At 42.7% G+C, this 13,318-nt stretch overlaps 1 protein-coding gene across 8 annotated transcripts in view; it reads left to right on the forward strand.

The window, feature by feature from the left end:
* Nucleotides 1-13,318, forward strand: part of LOC105486805 (cilia and flagella associated protein 61) — a 290,537-nt gene that overhangs the window by 24,886 nt on the left and 252,333 nt on the right. For all 8 annotated transcript variants that reach the window (XM_011749866.2, XM_011749862.2, XM_011749864.2 and 5 more), the window contains one exon: nt 11,569-11,701. In XM_011749866.2, coding sequence (XP_011748168.2) covers nt 11,569-11,701 — 133 coding nt within the window. The remainder of the gene's footprint in view (nt 1-11,568; nt 11,702-13,318) is intronic.

Here is a 13,318-nt window from a genome sequence, read left to right on the forward strand (position 1 = left end):
GGTAAAATGTTTGAAGAGATTTATTCTGAGCCAAATACGAGTGACCAGGGCTTTGCAACAGCTGCACGAGGTCCTGAGAACTTATGCCTGAAGTGGTTGGGCTACAGCTTGGTTTTATACATTTTGGGGAGATATAAGACACAAATCAATAAACGTAAGATGTGCATTGGTTCAGTCTGGAAAGACAGGACAACTCAAAGCAGGGAAGGGCCTTCCAGGTCATAGGCAGATTCAAAGATTTTCTGATTGGCAGTTGGTTGAAAGGGTTTATCTAAAGACCTGGAATCAATACGAGGGACTGTCTGGGTTAAGACAGGGGTTATGGAGACCAAGGTTCTTATTGTGCAGATGAGGCCTCCAGGTAGCAGGCTTCAGAGAGAATAGACTGTAAATATTTTTTATCGAACTTAAAAATATGCCTGACTCTTAGTTAATTCTCTCTTGGATCAGGAAAAAAATGCCTGGAAAGGGAAGGGGATTCCCCACAGAATGCAGAATTTTCCCAGAAGAGACAGCTTTACAGGGCCATTTCAAAATATGTCAAAGAAATATATTTTGGGGTAAAATACTTCAGTTTATTTCAGGGCCTGCCCTGCTGTCATGTTGGTATCTTATTCCTACAAAGAGTCTGTTCTGTCATTCTTAAGGTCTCTGTTTTCATGTTAATCCTGGTCAGCTGTGCGTTAATGCCAAAGGGAAAGTATAATGAGGCATGACTGACCACCCATTCCCATCATGGGCTGAACTGGTATTTCAGGTTTATGTTGGAATACCCTTGGCTGAGAGGAGGAGTCCATTCAATTGGTTTGAGGGGCTTAGAATTTTATTTTTGGTTTACATGGTGGGGAAAGGATCAGGTCAGGTGCATAGATACAGAGAGACATGTTAGAGAGTAGCACTTGGTTACAGTTGGATGGGGGAGTTGAGGGATGAGGAGTTAATGGTAATTCAGGTTTAGGGGAAATGGTGATTTTATTAACTGAAAGTAGAAATAATAGATTTAAATGGACAGGAGAAGGTTGGAAATCGAAATAGAGGGAAAAGCCAGGTTTGAGATATACATTTGTGAGTTGTCAGTTTGTCGATAAGTGGGGAGATCATGAAAATGAAGGAGATTGTCTTGCTGAGGGGGAGATTGTACTGTGAAAAAGCATAGGACCAACCAGGGCAGAGCTTTGAAAAATGAAAACAAGCTATGAATAATAAGAAAGAAAACTAGAAGAGAGGGAGAGGAATATAGAAGAAATTCAGACTCATAAAGTGGCGAAAGATGCAGGGCAATGAAATTATTTGAGTAAAAGAGAAGCCATTAGATTTGGCAATTTAAAAAGGCACAGATAGGATGAATAAAACTGATACTTCCAGCCAAACTGACCAAGAAAAAAGACAAATTGCCAGTATCAGGAATGAAAGAGGTGATATCACTACAGATCCTACAGGGATTAAAAGATTAATACAGGGACACTACAAATAACTCAATGTCAATAAGTCCAACAATTTAGATAAAAATGGGCCAATTCCTTGAAAAACACAAATTACCAAAACTCATTTAAGAAAAAATAGATAACTTGGATGCTTCCATATCTATTAAAGAAAAATCAGAAGAACTTTGGGTGAGAGGGAGGGGGCCCGCCTGCCCAGACATTGGCCTCTCCCCAACCCACAGCCTGATTTGCTCTTTTTCTCCTTTTTCTCTGCCTGGCGACAGAAGGAGACTGTCTAAAAAAAAGAAGAAGAAGAAGAAGAAGAAAAAAAAAAAAGAGTTTCCCCATCTGTTAGGTCAAAATAGTATTTTGTTGCTTTAAATTGCGTTTGTCTAAATGTGTGAGAGTTTGAGTGCCTTTTATAGGTTCCATTTTAAATGAATAAAATACTTGAATTTAAAGTAATTTCCAGTTAAGCTAACATCCTACTGGATGATTAAACATGTTCCTACAAAGTAGGCAATTCTAGACAATTTCAAAGGATTAGGCAGGGGATAGATATGAGTTAGTTACAACTGACAGAGGCGAATTTCTGAAAGTGTTTTCTTAAGTTTTAGTCAGGATACTCGACTTGTATCTTGGGAATTATCATTTTCTGGAGGTATGTAGGGCTTAAGTACTTTCAACTTAGTTATTCAGCAAGGCATTATTGTAATAGAAAACTTGTATATAAATCCAACACTGAAAATGACATGTATAGAAACAGCCCATCCAAAAATTCCCTATTCCTTTCACTTTTTAGTAAGGTATTGTCTGTTAATTTACTCCCTAATACCCCGCTTATCACTCAGGATGCAGGGTGCAGGAGAAAAGGTGTGGGATGTGCTCAGCCCAGTGCCTGGCTCCCAGTAAGCATTTGGTAACAGATGGTTGTGGTTTGGTCTCCCTTTCTCCCTCCTTTCCTTCCTCACTTCCTCCTTCTCTTCCTTTCTTCTCTTGAAAACTTGAGTGCTATGGACTATAACCTTCAGTGGACAAGGCTCACAAAACTTGAAATAAACCTGGATACCTTAACCTGAGGTCTTGCACATACGGCCCCTGATGGTGTGCCCACAGAAAATCTGAAAGAAGCAAAGCACAGGAGGAATGATAGCAAAGAGATGACAGTGGATACTTTGCAGTGAGGAAGGGATGTTTGTAAGAAGATAAGTGGACAGTAGTGAATTCATGTGGAAGTGAATTGTATGACAGTATGGCAGTTGGTGCCTTTGCCTGCAGAAGGTAGAGAGGTGTGGCACATTTTAGAAAGCCCTCGATCCACATGTTCAAATTCGAGTTTTGATACTTGCAGGCACAGGATTTCATGTATCTGGAGAATGCAGTTGTATGGACTACCTCCCTCCTTAAGAACACTAGAAAAATGGAGACTTTACAGAAGTCAGACGGGCATGGCTGTGTGGCTCTTAGGCTACTTCCTGTCTCTTATTTCCCTCACATGTTTTTTGACATCCGTTGCAACGGTAGTTACTTGCACTGATAGTTAATGGTGAAGAACACAATTCTTTTTTTTTCTGAGATGGAGTCTCATTCTGTCGCCAAACAACACAATTCTTTTTTTTTTTTTTTTTTTTTTTTTGAGATGGAGTCTCACTCTGTCGCCCAGGCTGGAGTGCAGTGGCGCGATCTCCGCTCACTGCAAGCTCCGCCTCCCGGGTTCATGCCATTCTCCTGCCTCAGCCTCCTCAGTAGCTGGGATTACAGGCGCCCGCCACCACGCCCAGCTGGGTTTTTTTGTATTTTAGTAGAGATGGGGTTTCACCGTGTTGGCCAGGATGGTCTCGATCTCCTGACCTCGTGATCCGCCCGTCTCGGCCTCCCAAAGTGCTGGGATTACAGGCATGAGCCACCGCGCCCGGCCCACAATTCTTAAGACACTGAACCAGTGAAGGGTTTGGGGATGTAATTATCCTTTGGCCATTTGGCTAGTGACACATTCAAAACCAATGAATTAATGCTGTAATCCCCTGTCCTGTTTCTTTGATTTATGCATGTGGAAAATTATGCTGTAATCTGCCTATCTACTTAGACAGTAATTAATGAAGTACTGTTTTGTACTTTTCATACTATCTGAAATAAAGCATAGCTACTTCTGGACACACCTTTAAAATCTACGGTGGGCTTCATTAATCATCCATGGTGGATTTGAGATGTTTAGATTTAGAAACTATTGGCATGCTCTTTTTCTGGGGGAAAACCTGTCTTTTTCAAGTCCTCCTGGGGCTGGGAGGAGACTTGGCCAAGGAAAGGATTATATGCTTTCAAACAATGTTGTGAAATAACTGAAGTTTCCTTAGTGGAGTATTGCTTCTTTGTTGATAACAATGATTGATTAAATTGGCTCAACCTTGTTGCTTTTTAAAATAGATGAAAAATCACTAATCATCAGGGAAATGCAAATTAAACCATAATGAGATACTGGCTTACTCCTACAAGAATGGCCACAATTTAAAAGTCAAAAAACAACAGATTCTGGCATGGATGTGGTGAAAAGGAACACTTTCACACTGCTGGTGGGAATGTAAATTAGTACGATCATTATGGAAAACAGTGTGGAGATTCCTTAAAGAGCTAAAAGTAGAGCTACCACTCGATCCAGCAATCCCACTACTGGGAATCTACTCAAAGGAAAATAAGTCATTATATGAAAAAGATACATGCACACACATGTTTATAGCAGCACAATTTACAATTGCAAGGATATGGAACCAACCTAAGTGCCCATCAACCAATGAGTGAATAAATAAAATATGATATTTATACCCCATGGAATACTACTGAGCCATAAAAATGAACAAAATAGTGTCTTTTATAGCACCTTGGATGAAGCTGAAGACCATTATTCTAAGTGAAGTAACTCAGGAATGGAAAACCAAATACCGTATGTTCTCACTTGTAAGTGGGAGCTAAGCTATGAGGACGCAAAGGCATACAGAGTGACATAGTGGACTGTGGGGACTGGGAAGCGGGAGGTCGGGAGGGGGTGAGGAATAAAATCCAACCTATTGGGTATAGTGTACACTGCTCAGGTGATGGGTGCACTAAAATCTCAGAATTCACTATTAAGGAACTCATCCATGTAACTAAAAGCCACCCATATTCCCAAAACTATTGAAATTAGAAAATAAAATATATGAAAAAAACATTCTTTAAGATTTAAGATTGGTGGTTTGTAATTACAAAGTTTAAACTCTTAAGGCAATCATTTTTGTGAAGCATTTGATAGTCTCATGTCATGCTTTTTAGAAATCCACTTAAACTTGACTTCTGAGCAATTTCATATGAATAAACATTCTGATGTTTGTTGTGAATATCCTAAAGCATTCCAAAAGAAGGGGTAGAGCAATGACAGATTTTCCCCAACAACCTTCATGAGTAAGATTGGTAAGTGACCCAGTAAGTAGACCTTGGTTGACGATCCAGCTGGAGCCATACTATCCCAGGATGGACGTTTAGATCAGATGTGCTTTGAAAAGCACATGACAAATTTGAGCTTAAAACCCTTCATAATTTTTTAAAGCATGACATTTTCCAAGGACTAGAAGCTGAATGACTCCAAACCCCATTTTGAAGTTCTACAGTGGAATACTGTATGGAGTTTAGAAATGATAGATTTGATTTTCTTAAAGAAGACCACTAGAGGTCACAAGAGATCTTGGAAAGAAAAAAGGTGCTTGGTTTTGGATACCTGAAGTCAAAGAACAATCTAGTTGGTGCTGATCTTAGGTTCTCCTACCCCACACTGAGACAGTGTTCATGGTAAAGAGTTGGCGTAACTAGAACACACTGCATTCTCTGGCACTACTACTAAATTAGATTTTCTATGACTTTTTTTCTTTCTTCACTGGTTCCTTAAAATACACACACACACAGGTTTGAAGAAATATATTAATGGCGTTTGAAGTGTCAACAGAATTCCTTTTACCACTGTACCTTTTAAAGTCCAGCTAGTGAAATGCAAATCCTCTCTGAATATGGAGACTATCATCAGACAGGAACGAGGAGGCTGTGCCAGGATTCTGGATGCAGAGGTGCATCCAGAAGAGGTGGCCTGCTGCTGCTGCTGTCACTCCAGTCCTTAAGTGTGAGCTTTCCGTCTGTGCATTCGCAGGGGCTTCTGTGCTTGCAGGGAAGTGATGCACACCTCTCAGACTCGAGGGAAGCGGGCCTGCAGGTTTTCCTCTGGAGCCGTAATCATGTAGTGCAGCAGCCAGACCGTGGAGGCAATGAAGCAATCTCAGGATCTGCGTGTCACCCAGAGACCCATCAGGCTGCAGGGGAGAGCTCTGCGTGGCCTGGACGTCGCGGTGCTCCTAGCAAGCCCAGCTAACCGACTGGTGGAAGTGCTGAGGGAGTTTGTCCTCACTTCTCCCCAGCTCCCAGGAAGCCAGTGAGAGCTACCAGCTCATTACTAGCTGTGGACTTAGAAGACACCCATTTCTCAAGTAGGGTGTCCTGGAGAGGTGGTCGATTTTCTTAAGGTGTGGGTTCAACTCCATTTCACATGGCACAGTTTTCAGAGTCTGATGGAAATCTGGGTGTCTGAGAGATTGATAAGTCTTTATGAGGTGGACCGTTTGTTTCCTCCAGAGAAGTTAAAATAAAATATTGTATAGTTGATGACATTAACAAGCACATTGCTGCCCCCTCCAAGCCACATTCTGAATGGAAGATATAAAGTAACTTTGCTTTTCACTCAGAGAACTGTACTATTTCCATTGCACTCTGTGTTGATCTATAAACTCCGCATCGTCATCACCACTGGAACACTGTGCAGCATGTCAACGCCAGGGCACGTGGCGCTGCCGCGCCAAATTCACGGTGGCTCTTCTTGCATCCTGACTTTGACAGGCAGCGCTCGTTGCCTCAGAACACTCACGTTGAAACATTTGACTACATGAGTTGTTTTCCATAGCTGGGGTGTTTTGTTTCTGTGGGGCTGGACTTTGTCATATGCCATTTGAGACTATGTGAGGCTGATGTCATACTTTATCATTAGCACTCGGGCTGATGCAAGATCATAAATTATCAATTACCCCAAGGAATGCATTTAGCAGAACAAGTTCCTCTTTATCCATTTTGGGGAAGGGCTTAAGAGAGCCTCTTCAGAACTCCAAGATTTGGATGTTTTTCTGTTTTTCCCAGAAGAATTCGTGTTGAGGTATGATTGTGGATAACTTTGTTAATGGGTTGCTCGGTTTCATGAGCAGGCCTAGGGCTCTGGGTCTCCCGGAACCTTTATTCCTGATGTTTATAGCTGTAGAGTAATATTTTTGTGTCCATCGTATAAATAAAAGCCTATGGTGCACAGCTGATTGTGTGTGATTGCTGTCTTCATTCACTTAAAATGATTAGGTTATTGAATTATTTTTCCATTATTTAAAATGTCTGTTAATAAACATTGATGCAACCTTTTATTTTTGGCAAAATGTTTGAAAATGGATTTGTTGACTACTGTCTCCTAGAATTTTTTACAGATTATTTTTAGCCAATATCATCAAGGACTCTTCTTACAGAGAAAAGCTACCACCTCTTATTAGCAACACCCTTTTGGCAGGTTAAGTGGGGAAGTGAGTTGTTCCTGGAAGGCAGCAGAATGTTCTAGGCTTTTTCTGCCAAGGTTCTGAGGGCTCATGTGGAGAACAAACACTTGCTAAGGACTTACTGTGCCCCAGAGAGCAGGCTTTAATGCGTCATTTGGATCTCGCAGCTATTCTTGTCCCTACCTGTTTTTTGTGCATGAGAAAACCAAGGCTTAGCATTGAAGTGACTTTGCCAGTTTCTTAGTCAGTAGAGTCAGAAGGCTAAGCAGAGGGGCTATGATGCCACCAGCATAGGACCATAGGTTCAGACTGCCCAGATGCTGCCCCTTGGGCATAAAAATTCTGCCCTTCACTGCTGTCACTGTAATGGGACCCTTGACAAGGTCTCAGCACAAGGTGTGGGCCCGGTTCACATTGGCTATTGCTGTTGGGCTACATGCTACAGAACTGCTACAGAATTCCTTCTGTTTCCCTAAAGAACGTTTTCCCTGTTTGGGAAGATGCTACACCTTGGCTATAAGAATTAGCACCAGAACTGGACAATATATATCCAGTGATGATCCCATCATTGGGTTCCTGGGAAAGGAGGTTGGGAGAGAAGAGTCACTGGAGGGTGTAGGGTGGAGATGAGCTTTGGGGATGCTGGAATTGGGGATGGGCAAGGTGGTCAGAGCACTGGCTGAGAATAGACGTGGGAAGGAGGGAAGATGGTGAAGTCTCCTTCTAGAGACAATAAGTGAATCAACTCTTATCATTATTGGTGACTAGGGTGGAAAGATGGAGGCAAAGAATTTTGTACCCATCCCAGAAACAGTGGGGAGCTTGCAAAAGTGGAGTTTTTCAAAACCAATTTCAACTTTTATTTTAGATTTAGTGGGTACATGTGTAGGTTTGTTACCTGGGTATGTTGCATGATGCTGAGGTTTGGGGTACAGTTGATCCCATCACCCAGGTACTGAGCATAGTACTCAACAGTTTTTCAACCCATACCCTGCTCCTTCTCTCCCCTCCCTAGAAGTCCCCAGTGTCTATTGTTACCATCTTTATGTCCATGAGTGCCCGTTGTTTAGCTCCTACTTACGAGTGAGAACATGCAGTATTTGTTTTTTTTGCTCCCGCGTTAATTCGCTTAGGGTAATGACATTCAGCTGCAACCATGTTGCTGCGAAGGACATGATTTCATTATTTCTTATGGCTGCATGGAAAAGTTTTAAAGTAAGATGAAGAAAGCAGGGTTTTAAGAAGACTAGTGATGGTGGATGGAATGACAGAGTTTCTCCTTACAGTAGTCAATGGGAAGTGAGTGCAGTGATTCAAGCTTCTGTAGTAAGAAACTCTCATTCCACCCACTGACTGTAGAAGTTCTGCAGTTCTTTTTGGTTTCTCCTACCTAAGTAATAATGATAATAACAATAACATTGCATATGATCTTTTTAAACATTTGCTATTTTTATGACAGATGCACACACAGTAACATAGAGAGGTAAAGTACCCAAAGTCACAGCTGGGCAGAAGCAGGATCCAGACACAGGCAGCCTGGCTCCCCTGCTCAGGCTGTGACCACTATGCTGTATCATTTTATTTCTAATATTTTCAAGAGCACCATAAGACTTAATGCATTTATGGTTGTCCCTCAGTCCCCTGGGCCACAGGTGACCACTGATAATGCTCAGTGATCACATGCAGAAATAGACAGACAAGTGGTCAAGGCCTTTGGTAAATTATTGCAGGGCTGAAATAGCTTGAAAAATGACTGCAGCATCAGTAGTACAGTCATACCCATTCAAAAAACGGTTGACATTTGTTTCTGGCTCCCTGATTTAGCCTCATCACTAGAAATTCCTGCTGATGCCCTTGCATGATGGAATAAGACTGTTTGGTGGTGATGACATCAGGGCCAGGTTGACAGTTTAAGAAAACAAAGGATCTGGTTGCCTGGATAAAGACCCTTTGCTGTCTCTCCTTCCAGAGAGTTTTGACAAGAGGTGTATTAGTCCATTCTCCCACTGCTATAAGGACATACCTGAGACTGGGCTATTTATAAAGGAAAGAGGTTTAATTGACTCACAGTTCCACAGCGCTGGGGAGGCCTCAGGAAACTTACAATCATGGTGGAAGGGGAAGCAAACGTGTCTTTCTTCACAAGGCAGCAGGAAAGAAGAATGAGAGCCGAGTGAAAGGGGAGACCCCTTCTAAAACCATCATATATCGTGAGAACCTTCTCACTATCACGAGAATAGCATGGGGGAAACTGCCCCCATGATTCAATTACCTCCCACCAGGTCCCTCCTATGACATGTGGGGATTATGGGAACTACAATTCAGGACGAGATTTGGGTGGGGACACAGCCAAACCGTATCAAGAGGTTAACGAGAAGATTCAACCTGAGGAGTCATGGTGATGGTCGCTTCCATCCTGAGTTCTCATCTTCTGTGTGCGTCTTTTCCTCCTTGTATCATGGTCTTGTTGGTTGGCTCCCTCCTTACCTCTGAAGTTTTATAGACCAGAGACCTGGTTTTTCAACTGTGTAGTTGTTCCATCAAGATACTTACTGTTTTTAATGAAAAACGAGCATCATTTCAACCATTATACTTGTGTCTGCAGAGGCAAAGGTTTCATCCTGGGAGCAGGATGAAGATTTTCATCCAGAGTGCATGGGGTCATCCAGTTTAAAGAATTTAGGCTTAGGGAGTACACTTGTGGCAGGATCAGGGGATTCGTTCCTACAGGGGCAGGAGGAGTGGTGGCAGGGCTGGCTGGATGATAACCTCTGACCCCTAGCCGAGGACTCCCCCCTCTCAACTCTTTTGCTTCCTGCTGCAAATTTTCAAAAGAAGAGTCAAAATAAAGGAGTATTTCTGAAGTGCATTGTCAGCTTAGCGGAGTGTGAAGGTAGGGCTTAAGTCACTAGACCAGAGCTCATATCACGGCTCTGCTGCCAACTATTTCTGTCATCTCAGGCAAAGCATTTCCTCATCCCCATGGGCCTTGCTCTCCTCCCTCTGCAAAGTGAAAATGGCAGTGCCACCCTCCTGGGATCGCTATGAGAAACACAGTAGCAGAAATCATCTGGATAAAGCCCTGAGCTTTATATATATATACTGATCACTGAGTGGATGGAGCTCCTATTAATGTCAAAGAGAACATACTAGAAGATAAAATGGGATGATGAAGATGGTAGCATGGTAAAGCTCGGGGGGAAGGAAATAGACATTAGTAGCCAAAGCAGATATTCTAGAAGAAAATAACACAAAGCTGAAACATTTTTACAGGAAGAGTATCAGAAAAAAAAAAGTATAAGAACATCCCAGACAGGTAAAAAATAGCACTAAATTTACCCAAGAATGTGCTAAAAAGAAGAAAGGAGTGTTAAATCCTGCGGCAAGATGGAACACAGGAGCCAGCCTCCCCAAGTTGCAATAAATCTGGTTCTTGTCCCCACACGCCGCCGCCCCCCATCCCCAACTAGTTGTCAAGGTCTCTGTAAAGGGTCCTGAGCATGGAAGCGGAGTGGATGTCCCCAGGAGGGCGAGCAGTGCTCCATCACCTCACCAGCCTTCCCCTCCATGGCAAGTGCAGAGACATCTCAGGAATAAAAGATTCCATGGGCCAGTGTTTAAAAAATGCGTAAACAAGGTTAAATATTCTTTACTGTAGTGCTTCTCAGAGTCTTTAATATATAACTATGAAACAGGAAGAGACTTATACGGGTTATTGTTTTAGGCACTGGAATTATTTGGGCTGGGAGGATGCTCGGGACAATACATAGTGGTGTTTCTTAGAACATCCTTGGGAAGTGCTGGCCCTAGTCTCTTGTCCTTTGGCTCATGACAAGTGCTTCCCTGCATCCCACACCCACACATGCCAACTGTGTTCCCTCTGCCTGCAATGTTCCACTTCTAGGTTTCAACATAGCTTCCTCCCTTTCTCTTCATTCAGCTCTCAGCTCAGATGACCCTCCTCACAGAGGTCCTCCCTGACCACTTGACCCTCTCACTCTCTATCCCAAAGCATGTATCATTATTTGAAATGTTTAGAATTGTCTAAATTGGTTACATCTTTATTGTCTGTTTCTCCTATTAGAAGGTAAGTCCAGGCTGGGCGCGGTGGCTCACGCCTGTAATCCCAGCACTTTGGGAGGCTGAGGCGGGCAGATCACGAGGTCAGGAGATAGAGACCATCCTGGCCAACATGGTGAAACCCTATCTCTACTAAAAATACAAAAATTAGCTGGGTGTGGTGGTGTGCGCCTGTAGTCCCAGCTACTCAGGAGGCTGAGGCAGGAGAATCGCTTGAACCCGGGAGGCGGAGGTTACGATGAGCCGAGATGGTGCCACTGCACTCCAGCCTGGCAACAGAATTAGACTCCTCTCAAAAAAAAAAAAAAAAGAAAAGAAAAAAAAAAAAAAGAAGAAGGGAGGTTGATATCATGAGTGTTGCTGTAGCCCCAGCACTTAGAACAGGGTCTGGCACCTAGTTGGTGCCCCGTTGAAGGACAAAAATGAGTGAACGAACACTGAACTTCAGCCTTTCTATTAAACAGGGTGGAAGACCATGACGATCTCATGCCAATATTTATGCGCTATGACACAATTCTGAAGGAAACTTATGGTGAATACTTCCTGGCCGAACTAATAGAGGCCCAAGATGAAGAGAATCATGCTGTTGTGTGTGAGGTTAGTGACTGATCCATGTGGGGACACACTTAGAGGAAGGAGGGATGTGAGTGGTGTTGCTCTTGTGTTGCTGGGCACCCCTGGAGCTGCCATTGTCTCCCTGGCCACCCCGGCCCTCCCACTGCCCTTCCAGGTGGTGCACCAGGCCAGCTTCCTCCCCTGGGTTACTGACTTTAGGCTGTCTTTTGCGAGGTCCTTCCAGATGCCCAGTGTGCTGTAGATTCTTGCCTTGTTCCTAGAGTGAGAGGGAATGGAAAAGACCCCCTAGGGGTGCATAGGGGGACTTCTGAGAATCCCCAAATCTCACACTTCAGAAGTCACAAACCAGCGTTCTGCTGGCAGATGGATTTTGTTTGAGTTGGAGAGGTATTTTTTTTTAACGTTTTGTTTTGACATAGTTTCACACTTAAAGAAAGTTTATAACTACCCAGATTCCCCAAATGTTAACATCCAGCCCCATTTGTTTTATTCTCTTGGTCATCCTTTCTAATTCCCCATCCCCCTCTTTCTCTCTCGCTGGCTTTCTCTCTCTCTCATGTATATTCTGAACCATTTGAGAGTAAGTTGCATACATGATGCCCCTTTACCTCTAAGTATTTCAATGTATATTTCCTAAAAACAAGGACACTCTTTTAGATAACTGCAATACAATGATCAAAGCCAAGTAATTATGATTCCTGTAATTCTTTTATTTTTTTTTATTTTTTGAGATGGAGCCTTGCTCTGTCACCCAGACTGGAGTGCACTGTCATGATCTCGGCTTACTGCAACCTCCGCCTCTCGGGTTCAAGCGATTGTCCTGCTTTAGCCTCCCGAGCAGCTGGGATTACAGGTGTGTGCCACCACGCCCAGCTAACTTTTATATTTTTAGTAGAGATAGGGTTTCACCATGTTGGCCAGGCTGACCTGAGGTGAACTCCTGACCTCAGGTGATCCGCCTGCCTTGGCCTCCCAAAGTGCTGGGATTACAGGAGTGAGCCACCGCACCCAACTAGTTCCTGCAATTCTTTTATCTAATCTACAGACTTTATTCAGATTTTTCTGACAGTCCCAGTAATGTCCTTTATGGCAGAGGTAATTCCAGGCCATTCATTGAATTCAAGTGCTCTGTTTCTTCAGCCTTTTTAAATCTAGAACAATTCTCCAATCAGTCTTTATCTTCCATGAGAATTACAGTTTTGAAGAGTATAGGTCAGACATTTTGTAAAATGTCTCATTTTGAATTTGTGCAATGTTTTCTCATGATTTGATTCAAGTTATATATGATTAAATATTTTTGAATTAGCAGCTAAGGTAAAAATTATGAAAGTCTATATAACAATTGGAATTTCTAGCTTTTCTAAACAAATCAGAAGGTCCAGCCTATTGGGCCCAAAAGACAGCCCACACCCTCTAATTCATGATTCTTCATCTACTCATTACTCATTATTTGTTAAAACTATAAGAGCTGTTTAAAGAATATTACTTTTCTTGAAACTTGGAATGAAAAGTTCTCTTATTTGGATGACATGAGCAGTTTGAGGCTTTGTTCTACATCAGTGGTTCTCAAACTTGGCCCATATGCAAATCACTTGGGAGGCTTTTAACTATCCATACCATGCCAATGACTTGGATCCA

Source organism: Macaca nemestrina, chromosome 15 (genome assembly GCF_043159975.1).
Source record: "Macaca nemestrina isolate mMacNem1 chromosome 15, mMacNem.hap1, whole genome shotgun sequence".
NCBI classification, from domain to species: Eukaryota; Metazoa; Chordata; class Mammalia; order Primates; family Cercopithecidae; genus Macaca; species Macaca nemestrina.